Raw genomic sequence first — 23,854 nt, 5'->3', positions numbered from 1 at the left:
CAGACTAAACTAAACTAAACCAGACAAAAACAAACTAAACCAGACTAAACTAAACAAACTAGACTAAACAAACTAAAACAGACTAAACTTAAATAAATAAACCAGACAAAAGCAAACTAAACCAGACTAAACTAGACTAAATAAACCAGACAAAAGTAAACTAAAACAGACTAAACTAAACTAAATGAATCAGACAAAAACAAACTAAACCAGACTAAACAAACTAAACCAGACTAAACTAAACTAACTAGACTAAACAAACTAAACCAGACTAAACTAACTAGACTAAACAAATTAAAACAGAGTAAACTAAACTAAATAAACCAGACAAAAGCAAACTAAACCAGACTAAACTAAATAAACCAGACTAAACTAAACTAAACCAGACTAAACTAATCCAAATCAGATGAAAACAAACTAAACCAGACTAAACTAAACTAACTAGACTAAACAAACTAAACCAGACTAAACTAAACTAAATAAACCAGACTAAACTAAATCAGACAAAAACACACTAAACCAGACTAAACTAAACTAACTAGACTGAACAAACTAAAACAGACTAAACTAAACCAAATAAACCAGACAAAAGCAAACTAAACCAAACTAAACTAAACTAAACCAGACAAAAACAAACTAAACCAGACTAAACAAACTAAACCAGACTAAACTAAACTAAACTAACAAGACTAAACAAACTAAACCAGACTAAACTAACTAGAATAAACAAATTAAAACAGATTAAACTAAACTAAATAAACTAGACAAAAGCAAACTAAACCAGACTAAACTAAATAAACCAGACTAAACTAAACCAGACTAAACAAAATAAACCAGACAAAAACAAACTAAACCAGACTAAACCAAACTAACTAGACTAAACAACCTAAAACAGACAAAAACAAACTAAACCAGACTAAACCAAACTAACTAGACTAAACAACCTAAAACAGACTAAACTAAACTAAATAAACCAGACAAAAGCAAACTAAACCAAATAAACCAGACTAAACTAAACTAATCCAAACCAGACAAAAACAAACTAAACCAGACTAAACTTAACTAACTAGACTAAACAAACTAAACCAGACTAAACTAAACTAAATAAACCAGACTAAACTAAATCAGACAAAAACACACTAAACCAGACTAAACTAAACTAACTAGACTGAACAAACTAAAACAGACTAAAACTAAACCAAATAAACCAGACAAAAGCAAACTAAACCAGACTAAACTAAACTAAACTGAACCAGACAAAAACAAACTAAACCAGACTAAACTAAACTAACTAGACTAAACAAACTAAAACAGACTAATCTAAATAAAACAGACTAAACTAAACTAGACCAGACTAAACTAAACTAAACCAGACTAAACAAACTAAAACAGACTAAACTAAACTAACTAGACCAAACAAACTAAAACAGTCTAAACTAAACTAACTAGACTGAACAAACTAAAACAGACTAAACTAAACCAAATAAACCAGACAAAAGCAAACTAAACCAGACTAAACTAAACTAAACCAGACAAAAACAAACTAAACCAGACTAAACTAAACTAACTAGACTAAACTAACTAAAACAGACTAATCTAAATAAACCAGACTAAACTAAACTAAACCAGACTAAACTAAACTAAACCAGACTAAACAAACTAAAACAGACTAAACTAAACTAACTAGACCAAACAAACTAAAACAGACTAAACTAAACTAAACCAGACTAAACAAACTAAAACAGACTAAACTAAACTAACTAGACCAAACAAACTAAAACAGTCTAAACTAAACTAACCAGACTCAACAAACTAAACCAGACTAAACTAAATAAAAAAAACTAACCAAACTAAACAAACCAGACTAAACTAAATAAAAAAAACTAACCAAACTAAACAAACCAGACTAAACAAACTAAACCAGACTAAACTAAACTAACTAGACCAAACGAACTAAAACAGTCTAAACTAAACTAAACCAGACTAAACTAAACACACAATGAAACTTAATATTTGAGCAGCAATGAAAATTTCTGTTTTTTCTTAGATTTAGATTAAAAAAGGTCTCCTCCACACTAACAAAAATGTTCTATATTAATAATTAATGTTTTTATAATAATAATAATAATAACTAACCCATATAACACAAATCTGAGCTTTAATGAGCTCAAGTAAAGTTTTAACTAAATATTTCTGGTGCCTGAAGATGAATCTAAATGCCCACAGAGGTTATTACATTGAAACTGAAACAGGTTTTAACACTTTAACACTGCTTGAGTCTTTTAACGGCCATGTCATTGTGTGAAACAACGCCATCAGACCTCCTACATCGATCCTATTAAAACATTTAAGTATTAATATGTTTAAAGCAAACTCTTTATGTGCAAAGTAACATTTGGATGGAAGGTAATGTTAAAAAATGAAAACATCATTTTCAGAAAGCATCACTGGAAACGCTCTCACAAAATGAAATGATGTGACTTTTATAATTTATTTATTTATTTGACTCTACTGGAAGTTTTTCTTCCTGCACCATTCACCTGCAGCGTGTCGCTGCATTCGCACAACAGTGTTCCTGTGTCAAATAAGCTCGTTTACCACTTGTTTTCATCCCTCTCTTGTGTCTTCTATTGTGGAAAAATTCGGTTAGAATCTTTGAAGTTATTTCCTGTCACAAACACACAATCATTTCCTGAGCGAAGCCACATTTTAGGTGAGTGCATTAGTGCACATGCGTGCGTCTTCTGAAGACGGAGGGAGGCTGCACGCAGGAGATCAGAAAGGTTAGAGGTGATGCAGAGCTGATCTGAAGAGGCTGACACGGAGCAAGCACCAAAAGAGAGGCTGGAGAAACGGCCCGCTAGAAGAGAAGAGAGGGGTTTGCTTGCAGTTTAATGAGAAGTTTAGGGTGAGGAACAGAGAGAAGAGAGAGCTGGCCTTTGGAAAAAGCAGTGATGGAAAAGCTGCAAATCTACCATGGACCCATCGGTAAGGAGGAGGGCGAACGGCGGCTGGGCCAGGACGGGAGAGACGGGTGTTACTTGGTCCGTGACAGCGACTCGGTACCGGGCGTCTTCTGTCTGTGTGTGCTGTGAGTAGGAACACTGATTATGTCACACACACACACACGCACACACGCACGCACGCACGCACGCACACACACACACACACCTTTATTCTGCTCCTCATGAAGCCTCAGAATGGATCTAATCCTGCTTTCTGCCTTTCGGAGCTTATTGATTTCTTTACATTTAGAGCATAAAACTAGTGTATTAGAAGCTTAAGGGTGTGTGTGTGTGTGTGTGTGTGTGTGTGTAGGTGCAGAGGATACGTCTACACCTACAGACTCCACCAGGACGACGCTGGCTCATGGGCTGCAGAAGTGAGAAATCTCATCTTTTCTATAAAGTTATTGTTTTTTTTCACACCAGAGATGTGGAGCAGACGCACGTCCGCCTCGCTGCTGTTGCTGTTATTGGGTTAGAAGTTGTTTTGGTGTCACAGTAATTCAACAAGCTGTGGATCTGAGGCAAACATGGTGCCTTCTGTTGATACGTGCTTTCTTTCTGAGATGTGACAGTGTTGAGAAAGGGCTACATTTCTACTTCCTTCGGCAATAACACCTCCTCATTCACACCCACTCTCCCCCCCTTCCCTTCAAATTTAAAGATGCCACAGCATCAGCACGCGTGCCGCAGATGTAAACGGCAGAATTGCATTTGACAGGATTTCTGATGGGATGTGTAACTGAGCGCTGAGGGCTGCAAACACCCTGAGATGGGACCGAGCAGAGACACCTAGTCTAGTCCATCTGCGGACATCAAGTCCCTCGCTCTCTCTGCCCTGCATCACGTGGACCTGCATTACAAGAATTTCACTCACAAGCTCAATAACACGTTACATTATTCATGCGCGACATCTATCTCGTTAATGAAAGATGGTGTTGGAGGTGACGGAGGTGGTGCCGGTGGCTGCAGACGGGGACGTCCAAACTGCTGCGCTGTGTGTAACGGCCCTCAGTTTGTGATTAAATGATTTTTAAAATGCATTCTAGTACCCACCCCCCCACCCCCCCACCCCCACCCCCCCCACACACACACACTCGCACAGCAAGATTGATAGCACAAAATGAAAACACCTAATATGCTTTGGAAAGGCCTTATCTGACAAAATTACAGCAGATTTGAAGGTGCAATGATTTGGTGATATTAAACGTTAATATGACCGCTGTGGGCAAGCGCGCGCACACACACACACACACACACACACACACACACACACACACACACACACACCTACAAACAATGCACGGCTCTCTGAAAAGGCTGAAAGTAAAACCAGGAGATGGATCTTTGTGGTTTTTTTTAACCTCTTGAAGGATTTTAAATGTCAGACAATTCCTAAAATAAAGTGTTTTGTTTTGTCGTTAGTGAGAAAACATTAAAACACCCAAGGGAGGGAATGTTTACACAGACATCTTGACTTTTCCAAGTTTGAAATCCCAGGAGTCCAACTTCCATTTTTCTCTTCTGCAGCTGTGGGCACAGTTTATAATTTCATATCCTCCTGGCTGCATCACTTTTTAATCATTAACATCTCTGTTTGTTGTCTTTAACACAAGACCGGTGGTTCAGACGAGTAAACATGTTTTACTTTGTGATGTTTTCATAAGAGGAGCTCGTCCTTCCTCTTTCTTCCTCCCTCCTGTGGGATTAGATGTGGAGATGAAATCTATTCTTCCCCCCTCTTGTGTTGCAGACCACTCCGGGTGTGCAGAAACGGTATTTCCGGCAAGTCAAGAACTTGATAGCAGCTTTCCAGAAGGAAGGACAGGGCATCGCCACCCCTCTGCTGTACCCCATCACCGCTCAGAGCCGGGCGCAGGCCCACGGGAAGCGACAGACGCCCGGTAACAGCCTGTCGCCGACACACAGCGGCCAGACGCCTCCTCTCCAGCAGCGTGCCACACACGTCGCTCAGGGACAGAGAAACAGACCCAAGAAGGACTTTGTCTTCTAACCCAGCTTCTTTCCACCAAACCATCTCCGCACGATTCCTCCTTCTGTATTTTCCACCCGTACTGAAGTAAATGTCACCCTTTTTCCTGCTTTTAGTGACTCACACGTCGCTCTTTCTTGCAGTATTTTCTGCACATGCAGCACAGGAGCTGCATAACTTCAGAGATGTGATGGGAATGATAGAACTGCTGAAGCATTAATATCCATTAATGCAGACGTGAGTCAACAGCAAATATTGTGCTTTGTCTTCTTAATGTAATACAGTGGATTGTTTGTTTTCTGTCTAAAATAAACTATTTTAAATGAGGTCATGCTTACACAGCACACACACACACACACACACACACACACACACACACACACACAAGCGTCTGACTGACATAACGTGGAGGGAAATGTTCAATTTGACATATTGAAGTGGTTATTTCCATGGAGAGAACGCTGACTGCTGGACGGGGTGGAGGCGGGGGGGGGGGGGGGGGGGTCCCTCTGATTGACATGACCGATGAAAAATAAGAGGAAGGGACATGGAAGGGGAGAGGAGAAGGTGAGAAAAACGGCGAGAGCATCCATTCAGCTCAGCTCGATTCTACAGTCCAGCCGTCGCCTAGCAACCGGACCCCTCCATCTTTTTTCACTTCTTTATTTTTTTCCCACTGCAGAGATGAGCTCGGGCTGTTTCTCACAGAGCATATGGTTTAGAAAGAGGAAAAGAGAAGAAGAGGAAGGCACATCGCAGCTGATCATCGACGCGACGCGCGAGTCAGAGACGTAGATCACCTGCTCAGTCAGAACATATGCGTCGTGTGTCTCTGTCGTCCACGGGCCCCGGGAGAAAAACACCACAATTACTGTCGGGCAGATGGTGGAGCGACCGTGGGAGGGAGCTTGGGGGTGAAGGCAGACGGACAGGGAGGTGGATTAGTGGGTTTGCTAGTTTTTAAAAAAGAAAAACTTCTTTACTTTCTGTTTTAACTTTTCCTCCTTTGGTGGGGAGAGGCTTGGAAGTGGCTGGCATGGAGTCTGATTGGCATTTCCTAATGAGAGGAGACAAGCTGTAGAGAAAGGCGCAGCCAACTCCAGGTCCTGCCCCTTCTGCACTCGCCACCCACTCGCTGAGCCTCAGCTGTCACATTTCTTTCCCTTCCTCTGAGCCTTTTCTCCCCTCTCTCCTCCTCCTCCTCCTTCTTCTGCTCCTTCTGACAGACGCAGGTTTCTCATGCAGATCTCAGTTTGAGCCGTAATGATGGGCGACGATGGCAGCACAGATTTGAAAGTTGCAAGAAAATCTCCTAGAAATGAGAACAAAGCGGGGCCCAAAAACTGTGTGCAAGGGAAGGCGACAGAGGACACATGGGTGTGTGTGTGTGTGTGTGTGTGTGCGTAGGGTGTAATAAGCAAACAGCACCTCTAAAATCCCAGGGAGCACTCTGGTAATTCACACAGAATAACTTTAATCAGCTTTGTAACCCAATAAAGTGAGCTTCTTTAGCGAGAATAATTACTATAGCCATGTATAATCTTTGCAAAATGTAACTGCTCTTCTATTGATTAACAATACTGACACTTATGAACAACGGAGCGTCCAGTTGAGCACTTTTTTTCCTCGCTGTGAAAGCACTGGCTATGTACATTCTTGATTTCAGAACACACACTCATACAAACTACAGTTGAAGCACACCAGAGGCGGAAACCACAGCAGGTTTCTTCTCTAAAGGGGAGTGTCAGAGTCATCAAGGCCTCTCTTTCACAACATGTAAACGATAGTATATCCGAGGTAAACCAGATGGGAACTCAAATGGCAACCGGAGAGCTTGTGACGGAGAGGATTATTCACTGCCTTCATCTCCAGCTCGGCGATCGTTGGTGAACAGGGTCCCAAAGTGACGAGGAGTGTCGACACGGCGATTGTCAGTTGGTCAGTCCGCCAGACGGGATAGAAAAAGCGAAGCCACAGCCAAACCACACTGCTTGTGCCACGGTTTAGAAATCGGAGGAAATGGACGATAATAATAAAATACCATCATTTTGTCACAATTAAAGGCATTTGGAAGTTTTTTTTTACCCCCCAGATTCTATCTCTGTTCTCCATCTTCTTTTTTTCAGTAAAGTATAGAAACAGTAGAACAAATCAGAGTAGAGTAGAAACAGGCCGTCTTTGGTGGGATGGTGGGGGGGCTGTCTCTGTGTCTCTGTTACCTGCCCCCCACCTCGCTTAGTGTCATAAAGTGGATGTTGGCGGGGCAGTCGGACAGCTCCGGTTGCTGCTCTACGGGCAGGGAGTAGTAGCCGTCGTAACCCTGAACGCGTCCTTCGCTCAGCAGCTGCTGCTTCTCCGCCTCGCTCCACGCCCGGCTCCCAGCATCCCCCAAATCCAACCTCTTCCTCTCCTTCTCCCAGGCTTCATCCACCGCCCTCTTCCTCGCCTCCTCCATCACCCGCGCCCTCTCCTCCTCCTCTGTACCGCCGTAGCGCACGCACAGGCACAGCGCCCCCTGCTGGAGAGTGATGTCGGCGAAGCGTCGAGTCCTGCCGTTGAGCGTGGCGCTCATCTGTGACACGCTCACGTTCACCCCGCTCTCCAGGACACGTCCCCCGACTCCCAACCCCAGGGCGAGGTCTTCCTCTATAGGACGGGACTGGAGGAAGTGGTGCGTGTCGCAGCCGTGCATGGTGAAGCTCAGCCCGCTCAGGTGGACGGCACCGTTCAAAATGGCTGCCACTCGGCGGCTGTCCTCGCTGGCGACTCCGATGACCTCCGCGCTCACTCGACCGTGAGAGACAGCAAATCGGATGCTGGGGCCGAGGATGGAGGGTCTGGAGCCGAAGGGAGGAGGACGTGAGGGCCGGTGGCACGCCGAGCCCACGGGCTCCGAGACCAGAGGTAAGCGCTCCAGAGAGATGAAGCTCCTCAGCTGCCTCCGCAGTTCACACTGGATCCCCAGAACCATCTGGAAAAACAGAGAACACTCTTATCAAGCCACTGGGAAGCGGAGAACGCCACACTCGTTCATGGCTTCAGCTCTCACTACTTTCTCTGTTTAATTGAATCTGTTATGGGAGCTTCAACAGTGACACCAAAAAGAGGTTGATGACTTTCCAGCTAACCTGTGATAATACATGTGAATATTAATAAAAAAATATTAGTTTACATTAAAAAAAAAACTAGATTCTGAATTTCAGAAGCTTACAAAAGGGATATTGCCCCCAGAGTTAGATAAGTGGCAGTATTCAGCTAGCTTTAGCTTAGCATACTCACTTTAGGGTGGAATATTCTTTTAAAAAACCATCAGATTCTTAACTAATGACTAAATCAGTTAATCGATTGAGGGCCTAGCTCTGGGATAATGATAATAAATATAATAATAATCTGTTGTTGCAATTCAATAGAAGCACTGAGGTCAGAAAACTGATTAGCCGACAGTTAGCATGTCTGCGCGTCTGTGCGGGACTCTGGCCTCAACTTATATGATGTTCCAAAATGTTAAATGAATTAGAGAGATGGGTAATGATGAGGGAAATAATAAGGAGCATGAATGCATGAGATCATCATAAAAGATATAGTTTCAACAGCATTTTTAATATTTTTTAAATGATTTAAAAGATTCTCACTAAATGTAATATTTTATCATAACGTTAGCATTTTACTTCATAATATATTATTTTTTATATTATTATTATTTTCTTTTTGTTTCAGTTATTTTGTGTCTGATTGTTTCAAAACATTTTAAAACTAAAAAAAAAAAAATAAAATAAAAGATACCAAACATTTTAAAGAACCAGAATCATGGTATTTATCTATCTATTTATTTATTTATTTATTTATTTATTTATTTATTTATTTATACCATTCTTGATATCTTATAGCAAAAACTGTGACAAGATGAAACATAAGACTGACAAGAATAAACAGGGAATTAAAAATCTGCATCATCTCAACATATGTTGATGTTCTTTGAAGATAAAAACTGACTAAATGTTATTTAGCAAAAACAAGTGTTAAATCTCCTCCAGCCGATCCATCATAATCTTTCAAATTTCTCCACGTGTTCTGTCAGATTTAATTAACCAGCTGAAATTTCTAAACTTTTATTTTTAAACCTCGGAAGGGAATCAGAAAGCCAACAGGGTTGCTGTCATGCTAAAAGGTGAAATTCACCTTTGGAACAATAAAACCTTCGTCCCTGGTCTTTGGCTTGGAGCTGACCACATGTTTAAATATAGAACAAGCAGCAACAGTTTCTTTTGTTGCTGTGAAGCAAAGCCACAATGTCACATTTACAGGCATGCATGTTGTGTTTTATAACCACTCACTGAAGGGATGGTTTGCTCTGGCTCCAGATTTTGTTGTTCATTATGATGAATTATGAATTATTTTGACTAATTTCAAACCCTCTGCTTGTCCAAAAACCCCCAACAAATTCAGATGCCCACATAATGGTTCAGCCCCCTACGTGCTTCAGGCTCTCCTCTGATGTGGCAGACTTGTCCCTGCTGATCCAAGCATTTCTTGCTTATTTTACCCCGAGTAAAGCTTGTATGACATTAATTGCCACCAGAGACCACTGCAAATGTATTGATCAAACAAGTTTCCCACACCTTTAAAAGTCAAGTTCACTGAGAAACAATTGTTTACTTGGTCCTTATGAAATATGATATGACTCTGAGTTTAACTGATGCATTAGCCACTGATAGAAAATAAACATGGAAATGCTCAGATTCTAGAAGCCAGTGAGATTCGTCGTAATATTGAGTTAGCGTTCATGGTCTGAGCCATATTGGCTTGCGACGAGGGAGGCTGCCGTTGAACATTTCTATGAACGTATGATGAATGAGAGAGTAGAGCACGTCTCACCTACTAGAAGCTAACTGTTACATTAGCATCTCCACCACACAGCTGAACTCCTCTAGGCTTGTGTTAAGATAAAACATTGCAATGATGCAAATCAAACAGAGTCAGCGGTAGAGTTGTGTTGCTATTAGCCAATCAGAAGTGAGAAGTCCAAATATCAGGAAATAAGATTCCAAATCCTGCTTTCTGAGGCTCATCTCAGCTTTGGCTCACTCCCAGTTCCTGAAACAGCAGCGCCAGAGCTTTTCGCCCTTAGAGATCAACTAACAATTTATGCTACATTTGTTTGTACTGGAGACTACTAGGGACTACTGAAAATGTGTAAACAAGTGAGTTAACTTGGTCTAAGTTCACTCATTCACTGGCGCATCTGTTTCAGGAAGTAGATGTTAGCTAGAGCAGAGGGGAGCAGAACACAGCAGGATCTGGAGTCTTATTTCCTGATATTCAGATATCTCACTTCTGATTGGATAACAGCAACATGACTCTACCTAATAAATGTTTGCTTTGCAAAATTGATGTACTGTAGTATCTCAATTAACACAATCGTAAAGAAGTTCTGCTGTGTTGTGGAGTTGCTAATGCTAACGGTTAACTTCTACTAGCAGAGACATGCTCTACTCTCGGCTAAATGCTAACAGCCTTTGGCGGTCGCGAGCCAAGATGGGTGAGTCCATGAATGTTAATTCTCAATGTGACCTGGATCTCTGTGGCTTTTTCTGACCCAAGCGTTACCCCGTCTAATTTCTATTGATGACTAGTTAAGGAAATAGGGGTAGAAGGCTATTTTCATGTTTAGCCTGCGTGGTAATCTCTACGTGACTGACCATATTTCAAAAGGAGAAGTAAAAAATGCCGCAAAACTTTACGGTTAGTTTGACCTCAATCTAATCGCCGCACTATCTTCTACATATTTGTACTGTCGGTAACGCTTCCTTTTACAGCCCCCTAATTACTAAGTACTTACATGGTAATTACATGGTAAGTTAAAGTGTATTATTGTGTCATTAAAGTGTATAATTGTAACAAAGTGTAATTACTGTGTAAAGCAGTATTTACTGGAAATTATTAATAAAATAAAAACTAGAATTGAACCTGAGTTACATGGTAATAACTGTTTAAGAACTCAGAAACAATAATACACTTTAACTTACTATGTAATTACCATGTAAGTACTAAGTAATTAGGCGACTGTAAAAGGAAGCGTTACCATACTGTCTCCATTGCCTCGCGGACAACTAAAAAAACCATCTGTGTGGAATGTTGCCTTCCTATGAACAAACACTTTTCCTGGTTTCCTTTGATTAGGATCTCCTTTTCCTTCTGTATTTAGCATGCTTCAGTGGCCTTCGTCTTATTAGGCTACCTTGTTCTGGTGCCATATGCTTTCATTTTCTCAAACAGATGAAATTGTGCTACAAGGACTATTCAGTTTTCTTCATTTTTGCTGTTCCAAACATTTTTAGAAGCTCTGTTGCCCTTATTGAGCTGTTTACTCCGTGGCGTGCTTTGCATTGTGGTGTTTGAACTGAACCAAAGCTTTGTGGTGACAACGCTAGGCTCTGGGGATAATCTTTATTGGCAGGGCCTGAGAAATTGGTCACATTAAAAAGAAAGATGAATGGCACCAAATACCAGATTAATTCTTTGGAAAAAGTTGTTTCATTCTTTCAGGAGAATCGAGGCTGGAATGTAAATTTACCTCTCAGAACAAGAGTGACCCAGAGCTCGCTTTGAAAGCAACACTCGAGTGGTTTGGAGGGCACATTGAAATGTGCTTGTATGGCCCAGTCAGACTGTCTGCAGTGTGTGTGTGTGTGTGTGTGTGCACCTCTGAGAACCATCCATCCTGAAGAAGTTGGAGCAATTTTGTCTCGAGGGATGGGCAAAAATCCCAGTGAGCAAGGGTGCCAAGCTCATGCAGCCCAAGAGGACTTGCAGCTGGAGTTTTGAGAAAGGGCTCATTTTTGAGGGAGGTTAATTCTTTAACATTTTTAAATTACCACTGCATGTGCCTTCTATTTTATTTTACAGTAAAGATACTTTTGCACCTACAAAGCTGTGGAGTTGTGTTAATCACATGTAAGCGCCAGACTGGGAAGCCCCGAGGATAAAATAAAGCACCCGGAAGTGTTTGTACTTTTTCATGTCAAGCTGAAAGCGTATAAAACAACATGATTCTGACACAAAGAAGCTGATTATGCCCACATTTGATATTTGTTAGATGACTACTTCGCTGTTAGCATTGTTAGCTCAGTGTTAGCCTCCAACCTTCTACACTAGAGATGCTGCAATCAGGATTTTTGCTGCTGATCACCGATACCGATCAAATGGATTGGACCTAGATTCTCTTTGTAGTTATGAGTGCTACATGATCTGGGGAAAAGGAACAATAACACTGCCTTACAGCTGCTGTGTTGATGCATTTTAATGAGCTTTCCCTGCAGGTTTACATCACTCTCACAGAAAGACAGGTTGGTATGACCGACTCTGAAAGGCGTTGATCAAAATTCGCCTATCACGTGTTTTTCACAGAAATCAGCCAATTTTGATCGGTGGTTGATAAATCAGAACATCCCTATTCTTTACCCAATACAAAAACAAAAGCAAAAATGCCATGGATTCTTCGGGGTACAAGAAATAACCTCTGGGTCGCTCCTGTTACTGGCTGCTGCATTTTACCGGCCAGGTAGCATTACAAATGCGCTGCCGCGTTAGCCGGCGCCGACTCGGCTTACAGGTTGTAAACAAAGACTAAGTACCTCTTTGGCCATTTTGAAAGTAAAGGAGAAAAACTGACTCCCCCCCCACCCCCCCACCCCCCCAGCTGGCGGAAGTACTTGTTCTTCATAATCCTGATTGGTTGGTGCCACCTGGTCACTAGGTACCCTACCCATGGTGCATGATGCGCGTGGGTGGAGCGCCAGCACCGGATGTGACTCGTGGGATCAAATGACATACTAAAATGTCTACTATTACTACTACCACTACTACTACTACTACTACTAATATTTTATTAATCCATTTGGGGAAATTCTTTTGCGTATCATTTCTCAAAAGCACGTGGGAGGTATCTTTTATCCCTATGTCCCATTGAAAGCGGCACACCGCGCCGCACCGCTCTGCAAAAGTTAGGATTGAGTTCTATTTTAGCCGCGAGGTACACGTCAATTTCTGCAGTTATCAAAGGGTTAGAAAGGAAATCACACATGGTTTCAGTGTAAAATCCCTGGTAATTTTCAAAATAAAAGTACTGCAGCAATGTTATTTCAAATATATGTAGCTCACGTGTGAGCCAACGGCTTGTTTACTCCAAGCATTGTTCCAGAAGTGCAGCTGTGTTTTTTTCACAACTTTAATCCTGGCCGTGGAGAGGAACAACATCACATACGCATGACATCAAACAGCGATTTCAAATGTGATTTCCTTCTTTTAAAGGCGGATTGCTCAAACAAAATGTGACCTTTGAAGTCTCGAGGGATGTTGTGATCTCGCGAGTCCAGCGAGGAAGCCGTTTCGTGGTCATTACTCTTGCGGTGTGTAATGGACCGCATGGAAGCTCGTGGGTAAAATGTTCCGCGCCGCTGATGCTTCCATTGTGAAACCTGGGTTAGTGACCCATCAACATGTGGGCTAGTGGGTCCTGTAATCAATAAGTTCTCCTCATTCAGCCACAGCTGCTACTGGGCCACTGAGTTTCACAACCAGAGCCATTGTGGGTGGGTAAGTGATGTGACTTAATTATTCAATTCAAGTTTATTTATAAAGCGCCAAATCACGACAAGAGTCGTCTCAAGGCACTTCACATAATAAACATTCCAATCCAGGTCAGTTCATTAAGCCAATCAGAAATAATGTTTCCTATATAAGGAACCCAGCAAAATGCATCAAGTCACTGACATTATTAATTATGCAACCCAGAACCCTTTTACCACGGTAACTATTTACCCTAGAACGTCAGAACATCAACATTTATTCAGTCCTTGTTGCCTCACCTACACAGTGAGTCTTTGTTCTGTGGACATCATGAAACCTTCACATAAGAGATCAGCGACCTCAACATGCCAAACCTGGTTATATAAAGGAAATAATGAAGCACGGTGGTCCCTGGGAATGCTGCGAATACTCAATCAATCAGAAGCGTTGAGTGCTCCCTCACCACAACAAAGGCTTCAGGTGGTTTCAAATAAACTTTCCAGCAAGTGACCATTTCTGGCAATGTCAAGGTCAAGGTCACAAGGTCACATTTATTTCTAAAGCACACTTATTATTGCTTCCGCAACCCAAAGTGCTGTACTACACAGAAGATAAAATCGCAAACAAGTATAACTAAAAACCATAAAATCATACAAATCTAAAGTCTGTTGTCACATTGCCCCCACAAGGACATCTGGAAATCCGTGCATAAATGTTGGGTTCATCAACTGAACTGAAACTAAAATTCTTGCAATTTTATTTCTCCAACTAGCGAAGAGAAACACCGGCTCAGTCAGACTCTAGACATGCGTCTGTGTAATAAATGATGGGCCATGAAGTTGGCCTCAGAGTTTTACCTTGCTGGAGTCCCAGTTCTGTGTCTTTGTCTGGGTCTTCATCAGCTCGTATGTTTGCTCCATCCTGCCCACGTCCGGCTTTGGGAAACCAGGGACAACATTATGAAGCTGGAAGCCAAACAGCTGCAGCCAGCTCCCGATGTCTGGACACACACACAGTGTGGAAAAGAAAGAACATTGCATTCAGGAAAAAAGTTCAAACGCACTGTGGATCTTGTGAAGCAAACAGAAAAGTCATAAGGCCAGGTAAGCAGCTCTTCACACAGGAAACACAATCTAGAGCAAAACCTGCAGCAGAGACGGGTCGTTTGGTGCCCCCCCCCCAAAAACACACACACACACACACACACACACACACACACACACACGCACACACTGATTCTTCCTGTAATAAACCATCCTGCAGCAGGAAAACGTGACAGGCCAAACGAATGTGCCATTAGCCAGAAGGACAAACGCCCCCACCGACATTCTGTATTCATCTTCTGCTCTCCTATTCCATCTCCTTCCCTCACCCGAGTCTCTGTTCTGTCTCTTGGGAAAGCGGTGTGTTCTCGGCAGTCAGAGAACCGTGTTAAAAAAAACAACAATGTGGTCAGAGACACGGCTGTCCTTTATGTTGCCTGCACATTCTACGTGTCGTCCCCTTTGACTCAGCTCACCTGTGGTTAACCATGTGCCCCTTTCACTCATCCTTCATGGCAGATGTTTCCCTTGCATGTGTGGGAGTAGGTGTCATTGAGTGAAATATCTACGTCTGTCCTTTGCTCTCTGTCAGTCAGTAACAGATTGTGTGTTGAATGCGAGCGTTAGTGAGTGTGAAGCTCACCTGTGGTGAACTGTGTCACCTCTTCCACTCTACCAACCGGGCAGTTATTCTTGAAAGCATACAGGTTGAACGGCTTCAGTTCTTTGCTCAGCTCTCCCCACAACTCATGGTTTGGCGAAGTCCATCGGCCGGCGAGTGTGTCGTAATCCCGCCTGCCGAGGTGGACGAGTTGTGTGAAGGGATCGTATAAGCCTCCATGGAAGCCGATGACAAGCTGGAAATCAGGATTTGTGTCCTGATACACCTCTCCGTACGGGCTGTAGAGGATCTCTTTGATTAATCGACCCTTGCTAGAGAACACCGCCCTCGGGCTTCCCACGCTGTCACAGGCGACATAATACTCCTCCCCGCTGCTCAGTTCCATGGCAATGAGATGGCCCTGAAGGTCGTAGTACAGCGACGTGATCAGATTGCTGCTGTGGTTGTACAAGTGACTGACCCTGGTGGGGTTTGATAGATCAGCGTAGAAGAACTGCAGCTGTTCGCCCTGGCTGTTCTTGGTGGCGACGCGTCTACCCAGCCCATCGTAGCGGTACCAAACCGAGCGCTCCATCACTCGGTCGAAGACGCGGGTCAACAAGCCATTAGAGTTGTAATCAAACAAGTCATTTGCTCGCTGACGGAGAAAGCCATCGTCATCCACGTTGTATTGAAGCTCGCCGAGGTGTGTGATGCGATCTCGCTGGTCATAGCGCAAAGGTGTCAACCTAGAGTTTGACAAATTAGATGTAGCAACCGTCAGATCAAGCACAATAAAACAGAATCACATGCATACAGAACCAGTGTCCACCCACCTGGTGCTGGTCCCGAGGCTGAGCAGGTTGATGTTACCATTTAGGTCATAACTGTAGCGCCACTGAGGACGCTCGTTGACTGAGGCACTCTGCAGTTGGCTGTCTGCATCATACTCATAAGTGTGGCGTGTCACGTTGCTGTCCACACCGACCCTAATATCACAGGTGGTTGTTCGCCCTGCCGAGTCATACTGAATGGTCATCCAGTACGCGATGGATTTCAGGATCTCATATTGGACCTCTACCACCTGACCGTAGGAGTTGAATACCTTAGTATGCTTCATCAGATGGGTGGTAATCACCTGAGACAGACAAAGACAATGCAAGCATGAGGTGCGAAGTCCAGAACTAAATTTAAAATGGTTTCTAAACATCAATGCCCCTGCAGATCTTCAAGACGAAATAGTTGAAGTTTTTGGGTTTTTTTGCTCAACTAGTTTATAACTTTCAGTTTAGGTGTAGAACTTTACTTTTAAATGATGGTCGGACTGTCCTCGACGCCTGGTTTGAATCATTGAGAGGTAACAAACTGAGGAATTGGGAGTGTTAAAGGCACAATTTGGCAGTTTTGCTTGATTTTATCACCCCCTAGTGTCTGTTTAGTTGAACCAAAAGCAAAGCTTATCTCTTTGCTGTGAGTTCGACTTTTCAACACTTTAATCTAAAAGCTAAAATGTCTCCTCAGCCTTCATTAGTGTCTACAGAAGCGGCTCATTACTAAATATAACAAATCAGCTGTGTTCATGACCTAAAACATGCAGGAACCGTACTGTAATGCCAGATTTATACTTCTCTGTCTGCGTTGGTGTGGAGACACGCAACGCCATTATGAATCAGATCAAGGGCTCTCTGACGGGCTAACAGAGGGTGACGGAGACAGACTGGATGAACATCTGTCTAAAGTGAAGGAGACTGGAAGCTTGTTATTGGTCAGGACACTAACCAAAAAGATATTTAGTGGCAGACCCAAAACAGATTGAAGGACGCATCGCGGGAAAAAGTCTGAAAATATGAACGTTTATTTACCCGTTACTGAAGAAGTACAAAATATGGAGCAAACGTGGACGGAAATGATGGGAAACGCGGGTTTAGAGGTGGAGGGGGATGAAAGACTAATTTGTCCCTGTTAAAAACTCTCTGAAATATATAAACACATTAGTAATGCACTATCGTGGACCGGATGCGTGAGTGTAATGGTGGCAGGATACCACAGAAAATCGCTACGCCCTCTGTTGACCTTGCAGGGAATTGCTTTGCAACACTCCGCAGCCTGCGCAGAAGTTCGCATGTTGAAACTTTTCCGACACTCCGTGAGCGTCTCTCCGTTGCGGAACTGACAGAGAAGTATAAATCAGGCTTAAGTCTATCAGACTGGACTGGCACTCTGAAGTTGCAAATGCGGTATTCTGGCCCCGAAGGGTGGTGGGAGTCTGAGTGACCTTTCATTGACCCTGTAAAGGACCATTTAACCACATACAGGCTATGAAATTAGATTAAAAATATGAAAAAGTGACATAGTATGGCTTTAAAGCAAAGTTACATCAAAAACAAAGGATAGTGACCCTTAAAGACAATGAAACAATTCCCTCTGTTTTTGGTGAGCAGTAGGCCTGCCTCCCATTAACCTGAGTTAATGGGAGGCAGGCCTCAGCAGATTTCTTTTGCTTGGAAACATCACCATCACTTCACCCGATGTCTACGTTCTCCACACATATAGACATGTGTATATAGATGTACAGGTCCTTCTAAAAAATTTGCATATTGTGATAAAGTTCATTATTGTCTGTAATGTACTGATAAACATTAGAATTTCATATATATTAGATTCATTACACACAACTGAAGTAGTTCAAGCCTTTTATTGTTTCTAATATTGATGATTTTGGCGTACAGCTCATGAAAACCCAAAATTCCTATCTCAAAAAATTAGCATATCATGAAAAGGTTCTCTAAACGAGTTATTAACCTAATCATCTGAATCAACTAATTAACTCTAAACACCTGCAAAAGATTCCTGAGGCTTTAAGAACTCCCAGCCTGGTTCATTATTCAAAACCACAATCATGGGTAAGACTGCCGACCTGAAAGCTGTCCAGAAGGCCATCATTGACACCCTCAAGCAAGAGGGTAAGACACAGAAAGAAATTTCTGAACGAATAGGCTGTTCCCAGAGTGCTGTATCAAGGCACCTCAGTGGGAAGTCAGGAGATGTTGGAGCACTTCATGCTTCCATCTGCTGAAAAGCTTTATGGAGATGAAGATTTCATTTTTCAGCACGACCTGGCACCTGCTCACAGTGCCAAAACCACTGGTGAATGGTTTACTGACCATGGTATTACTGTGCTCAATTGGCCTGCCAACTCTCCTGACCTGAACCCCGTAGAGAATCTGTGGGATATTGTGAAGAGGAAGTTGAGAGACACCAGACCCAACACTCTGGATGAGCTTAAGGCCGCTATCGAAGCATCCTGGGCCTCCAGAACACCTCAGCAGTGCCACAGGCTGGTTGCCTCCATGCCACACCGCACTGAAGCAGTCATTTCTGCAAAAGGATTCCCGACCAAGTATTGAGTGCATAACTGAACATAATTATTTGAAGGTTGACTTTTTTTGTATTAAAAACACTTTTCTTTTATTGGTCGGATGAAATATGCAAATTTTTTGAGATAGGAATTTTGGGTTATCATGAGCTGTACGCCACAATCATCAATATTAGAAACAATAAAAGGCTTTAAATAGTTGTGTGTAATGAATCTAATATATGTGAAAGTCTAATGTTTATCAGTACATTACAGACAATAATGAACTTTATCACAATATGCTAATTTTTTGAGAAGGACCTGTACATGATTCCACACTCAACTCTTAGTTGTGTGATTGAGACCTTGACCCACGCATTGATTCAGATTTTAAGGATTGAATCAAGTTGACGATATCCAGATAGCTAGCTAGTCCCAAATTAGCATTACCCTGGATTGTATGGTGTAGAACTTTAGCGAACTTACATCAAATGAATTTGATTTTGAACAAACAGGGCTGCAGTTCAACTGAAATAGATCTCACTCTTTGAAAAATCAAGTAAAAGTGTTTACTTTTTAGGGGCGTGTCCTCAGATAATTTTCATTATAAAATATTGTATAATAAACCTAATGCAAAAGAACAGCTCTAAGCTTACTCTGTAGTTGCTGCCACCCACCTTCTACTGCAAACCGCTAATTAAACCAGTGAACTTGCACCAAGGACCCATAAAGCCAAAACAACGAGTGAAAGGTGCTAAAAAGCACCCAAGCACTCAGCTGGGAAGAGCTGCAAAGTCAGATAAAAATAATCTTTGTTTTTGTCGCCATGGAGAACGACTTTTATATCACTCAGTAAGTCGGCTCTCTGGTATAATCAAACCATTAATCGGATGAGCTTTAATATATTAACGTTCCATCGGGACACGGTGGCTTCGGATTAAACCAGTTTGCTTCTTACCTGGTTGAGGTCATAGAAGATGACACTGAACTTGCCAAACTGCTCGACCCGACCAGACACATCAACGTAACGGTACAGATCGATGGGCAGCGGGGTTTCGTTGATGACGGCCTGCATGCTGGTGACTCTGAAGCTGTTGTAGCTGTAGTCAAACCTGGCGTTGACCAAGCCTTCTTCGCTGAAGCGGAAGATCTGCCGGCTTGTCAGGGGGCCTAGGAGGAGGCGAGGGTTTCTGTTACTGATATGAACGCTGTGCATTGTTTCACCGGCACATCAGCAAAGAGCCGGACTTATCTGCACACGGAGCCTTTACAATTGGCCTTCACACCACCCATACAAGTGCGCCTAATTAATCCAAATAAAAAGAAAACTAATTCAGCATCAGTAATGTGGTTCGGTCCATTCAATCTCCACTATCCCCACATCACCGTGGCACTTCCACTGGTGACCTTTAATGCGGTGAGATAATGAAATCTAAAGACAATAGCCATGATGAGCCAATGTGCTCCTTAATGTCAGAACATCAACATTAACAACACCCTTCTTCACCTCCGCTGCTGGCTACCGCGGCTCATCCAAAAGGCCTGCTAATGAAACACCATTACGCGGCTATTTGAGATGACTCTGATTGCACTTAAAATGACTAAGTGTCTCGGTTTGGAGCCGCCAGATAGCTGGATCAGCATTACATCTCCTATTTTTATTTTCCCAGGAATGTTGATCGGAAGCCTTTGTTAATGGGAGGCTGGGCGAAGCGCTGGTGGAGGCTTTTCCTCAGCCCTAGGGAGCCGGCCGTCTGCTCGTCTCGCTTCTCTAGCTGTCACTTCTCTGAGCTGTCATCTTTCCTTCCTCTTCTGTTCTTTTTTTGCTCTCACCTACCTCTCTGTATCTCCTTTTGACTTAAAAATCATTTTTTATGGTTCCCTACTTTTCTTTGTCTCCTCTCAAGGGACAATTACTGCTATCGCTATCCACTCTAAGGCTCCGTTTGTTCTGCTGAAATTAGATCAGTTAAAGGAAAGGTGAGAGTCTATTCACGGGGAGGGCAAAGTGATAAACACACACACACACACACACACACACACAGCTGCACCTCACAGATTAGTGACACCTGATCATGGCTCACCAGTCACAAAGGCACGGGAGGTGAACCGGCAGAAGATGAGAGCGCTCTCAGCGACCCTGGACAAACTCCGTAACGTGAAAGAATTGCTGAACTGTATTAACAACGGCAGTAAATATCTGCTGCGACAGCGAAGGGCTTCTATTGATCGTCCTGCCGTAACCTAACGGCAGTGCTGCGTCTTTCAGATGTTATGTGTCGAGGAGGTGAAAGTATCGCTTGGTTCTGTCGGGTTAGTGAAGATTTCAACATTTCCTGTGTTAAACGGACGTAAGAGCTGTTAAATGGTCGCACCCTCACGACTTTTCCACGTCATATCAGCTTCTAATTGCTTGTTTTACTCTGATCGGGCTCCCTGGTTGCAGAGGTGGGAAACAGAGAGCGCAGCCCCGAGCCTGAGGGGAGGGGGCGGTCTCATATTTACAGCTGTGGTAGACCGCAGCCTCTTCCACTTGAACATGCTCGGCCATTTTCACACATCTAACTGTGGCTGCGTCAGCCTCAGATGTAACAGCATCACATCTGACTCAAAGCCAGACTACAGAGTTTAATGCTAGTCGTGAAATCTGGCTTCTTTTCTGAGTGCTGCGAGTGGAGCGAGTGATCCTCGACGGAGGGTTCACCGACACGTGGCTCCTCCTTTCTGCTCTTTAAATCAACCCTTTCATTCTCCAAACATCTTAAATATTTAAGAGTTGTGGCCGCGGGTTTGTTTGGCTCGCGTGTGCAGCTGGGAGCGCAGCGGCGTCAGTACCTGTCTGTCTGTAGCGTATGGAGCTTATGAAGCCGTTATGGGTGAGATGAATGGTCTTGACAGTGCCAGAGGCTTCGTCGTAAGTGAAGGTCACAAGGGTGGAGTCGTAAACCACCTCCGAGAGCTTCGCTGCCGGTGTGTACCTTGATGTATGTGCACAAAAACAGAAAGGAACCCAATAAAACAATTGAAAAATACGTGTAATATTCAGACACAGTCATAAGTAAACATCCTATGCCTGGATGAAGCCAAGATCCCTCGAGCCTCTGGGGAGGAGGCTGCATCGTTCTTCCATATCTCATCAAAATGCGAGCAGCTCCTGTGGCAGTTACGGTGTTTAAATTCTGGAAAACGGGGCCGTTTATCACAACATCGAACCAAAGAGTGTTAAAAATGTTAGAACACAGCCTGAAACTTTAATCATGAATCACGTCTGACACGAGGAGAAGATAAGATGCAATAATAAGATGATCTGACCCTAAATCACCTTCTCATTAGAGCAGTCAGAGTCATTCCAAGCCTGTATTTATAGCCCCCACATGGAGGCAATCGCCTTTATCTTCTCATGTGTTCAACTGACAGAAGCTTAATTAGATCTCGTCCACCGACGTTGCCAGATTTAGCGTCTATGCTGCAGAAACCCACCTGTAGATGACGCTGCGCCCTGTCCCCAAGTACTGGGTCCGGGTGAGCCGCCCGTCCAGCGTGTAGTCCTGCACAAACAGGGCCTGGCTGTCCGGAGGGGTGTAGATGTTCCTGTAGTAGCCGATCGACAGCAGCGACTGCAGGGTGTGCTTCACCATGCTGGGCATCGTCACGGCGACCAGCCGGTCGGTTTGGTCGTAGTCGAAGACGTAGTGCCGCTGGCTGTGCAGGAGCAGGATGATGGACTGCGAGAGAACACAGGAAAGAGGATGGAGACGTCTTCTTTATAACAAGCGTTGCACCTGTTGTCATGAAGCGACGTGTTCTTAGCTACATTACAAGCTGTTTAACTCGGTCTATGAGGAACAAACTAATAAAAGAAAACTACATAATTAGAGCTGCGAGGGTCTCTAAGCACCATTATTCGCTGTTACCTGCCTCGTTTGTCTACACGGTGTTACACATCTGTGCATTTAAACAGCAGTGAAACAATTCATTCTTATTGTCTAGCTGCAGAGCAAAGAAATTCACTAATAAATACAGAAAAAGCTACAAAGTTCTGCACAGATCTGCAACGCGAGCTCTTTCCGACTATAATTATGTCTGAGTCTATCTCCGTTTGAAACGTCTGTCTGAGAATCAGCGACCTTCTGCCTCAACAATGATGCTTCAGTACTTGTCGGTAAAAAAGGACCCTGTGTTAATATTAATTATGTGATTCTTGGTATTATTCAAAGGATGCCGAGCGTTTGGTGTAAAAGCCACTTTCAGGAGACGGATGATTTCTTTTCTCTGCTCTCAGTCTCGGAGCAGCGAGGCCTGATTGAGTTCTGTTCTGTGTCACAAAGAACTTTGACTTCTGGTTCGTTTGAATCTGTGCATGATTGTACTTTCACGTGTGTACTTTGAGAGCACATGGACATTTAGCTTTGTATGTCAAGAAGGTGCTTTTTACAACTTTTTTCCGCTTCGTTTTGCAGAACTGTAAACAGGAAGTGAAGGTCGTCTCACTCGGTCGGCGTAGGTGTAGCTCCAGATCTTGCCGTTGACCCAGGCTCTGGACACCACCCTGTCGTTTTCATACTCCAGCTGCTCGGACCAGTCTCCTCGGTGGATGGCCGACAGAAGCCCCCCAGCGGAGTAGCTGATGTTCACTTCGGTGTATTTGCTGCTGGGGGACCAAACCACCGGCCGGCCCAGCGAGTCGTACTGGATGTGGAGGGTGAACTTCCTGTGGTCGTCGTAGATCTTCCCCACTCGGGTGTTCTGATCGAAGTCTATGGAGAGAAGGTTCCTGTTGTGTGCCTGAAGAGGAAGGAGAAGTGTCATCTAGAAGGAGGAGAACCAGCTAAAACTTTATTTTTCTTTGAACTTTACAGCTTTGCAATCGTCCTAAACTCCAAATGAAGCAGCAGGCCTGCAAATATAAATAAGGTGGCATGTCTGAGACTAGCAACGATTTCATTCGCTGAGATAAATTCACCGTGACGTTTAGAGAAAATGCGGCCTGCGTGGTAATAATAATAAATTGCTTTGTGAGTGGAAGGACTGAGAGGAAAATTGAGTCCTGAGGACGGCAAATTAATTAGCACACATCAGACAAAATGTCTGCTTCTTCTGAACTCTTCTGCTCGGTGCTGTGTTGTTGTGAGGAGGAGGAGGAGGAGGTGCTGATTTGTAGAGACCAGTGTTGGGAGTAACGCCGTTTAAGTATAACGGCGTTTCTAACGGCGTTCTTTTATAGGTAACGGAATAATCTAATTAATTACTTTTCCCGCCGTTGCAACGCCGTTACCGTTACTGGGGACG

General features: G+C 43.3%; 2 protein-coding genes across 4 annotated transcripts in view; one reads left to right on the top strand and one right to left on the bottom strand.

Annotated features, from left to right (window-relative positions):
• The first annotated feature begins 451 nt into the window (after window positions 1-451).
• On the top strand, window positions 452-5,324 carry sh2d1ab (SH2 domain containing 1A duplicate b). The gene is made up of 3 exons (XM_015965030.3): window positions 452-3,091; window positions 3,319-3,382; window positions 4,759-5,324. The coding sequence occupies exons 1-3, from the start codon at window positions 2,955-2,957 to the stop codon at window positions 5,017-5,019; spliced, it is 462 nt and encodes a 153-aa protein (XP_015820516.1). The 5' UTR covers window positions 452-2,954; the 3' UTR covers window positions 5,020-5,324.
• A 1,128-nt stretch (window positions 5,325-6,452) lies between these two features.
• The window catches only part of tenm1 (teneurin transmembrane protein 1), a 429,841-nt gene continuing 412,439 nt past the window's right edge, over window positions 6,453-23,854 (bottom strand). For all 3 annotated transcript variants that reach the window (XM_015963828.3, XM_054738427.2, XM_015963084.3), the window contains 8 exons: window positions 23,057-23,350; window positions 22,046-22,290; window positions 21,401-21,543; window positions 19,524-19,735; window positions 16,047-16,348; window positions 15,253-15,959; window positions 14,424-14,566; window positions 6,453-7,969 (listed from right to left, as the gene is read on the bottom strand). In XM_015963828.3, the coding sequence (XP_015819314.3) occupies window positions 7,214-7,969; window positions 14,424-14,566; window positions 15,253-15,959; window positions 16,047-16,348; window positions 19,524-19,735; window positions 21,401-21,543; window positions 22,046-22,290; window positions 23,057-23,350 (2,802 nt within the window). In that variant the 3' untranslated portion in view covers window positions 6,453-7,213. The remainder of the gene's footprint in view (window positions 7,970-14,423; window positions 14,567-15,252; window positions 15,960-16,046; window positions 16,349-19,523; window positions 19,736-21,400; window positions 21,544-22,045; window positions 22,291-23,056; window positions 23,351-23,854) is intronic.

Source organism: Nothobranchius furzeri, chromosome 1 (genome assembly GCF_043380555.1).
Source record: "Nothobranchius furzeri strain GRZ-AD chromosome 1, NfurGRZ-RIMD1, whole genome shotgun sequence".
Taxonomy (NCBI): domain Eukaryota; kingdom Metazoa; phylum Chordata; class Actinopteri; order Cyprinodontiformes; family Nothobranchiidae; genus Nothobranchius; species Nothobranchius furzeri.
Note: the sequence above shows the minus strand (reverse complement) of the source record. Positions and strands in the feature narration are given on the sequence as shown.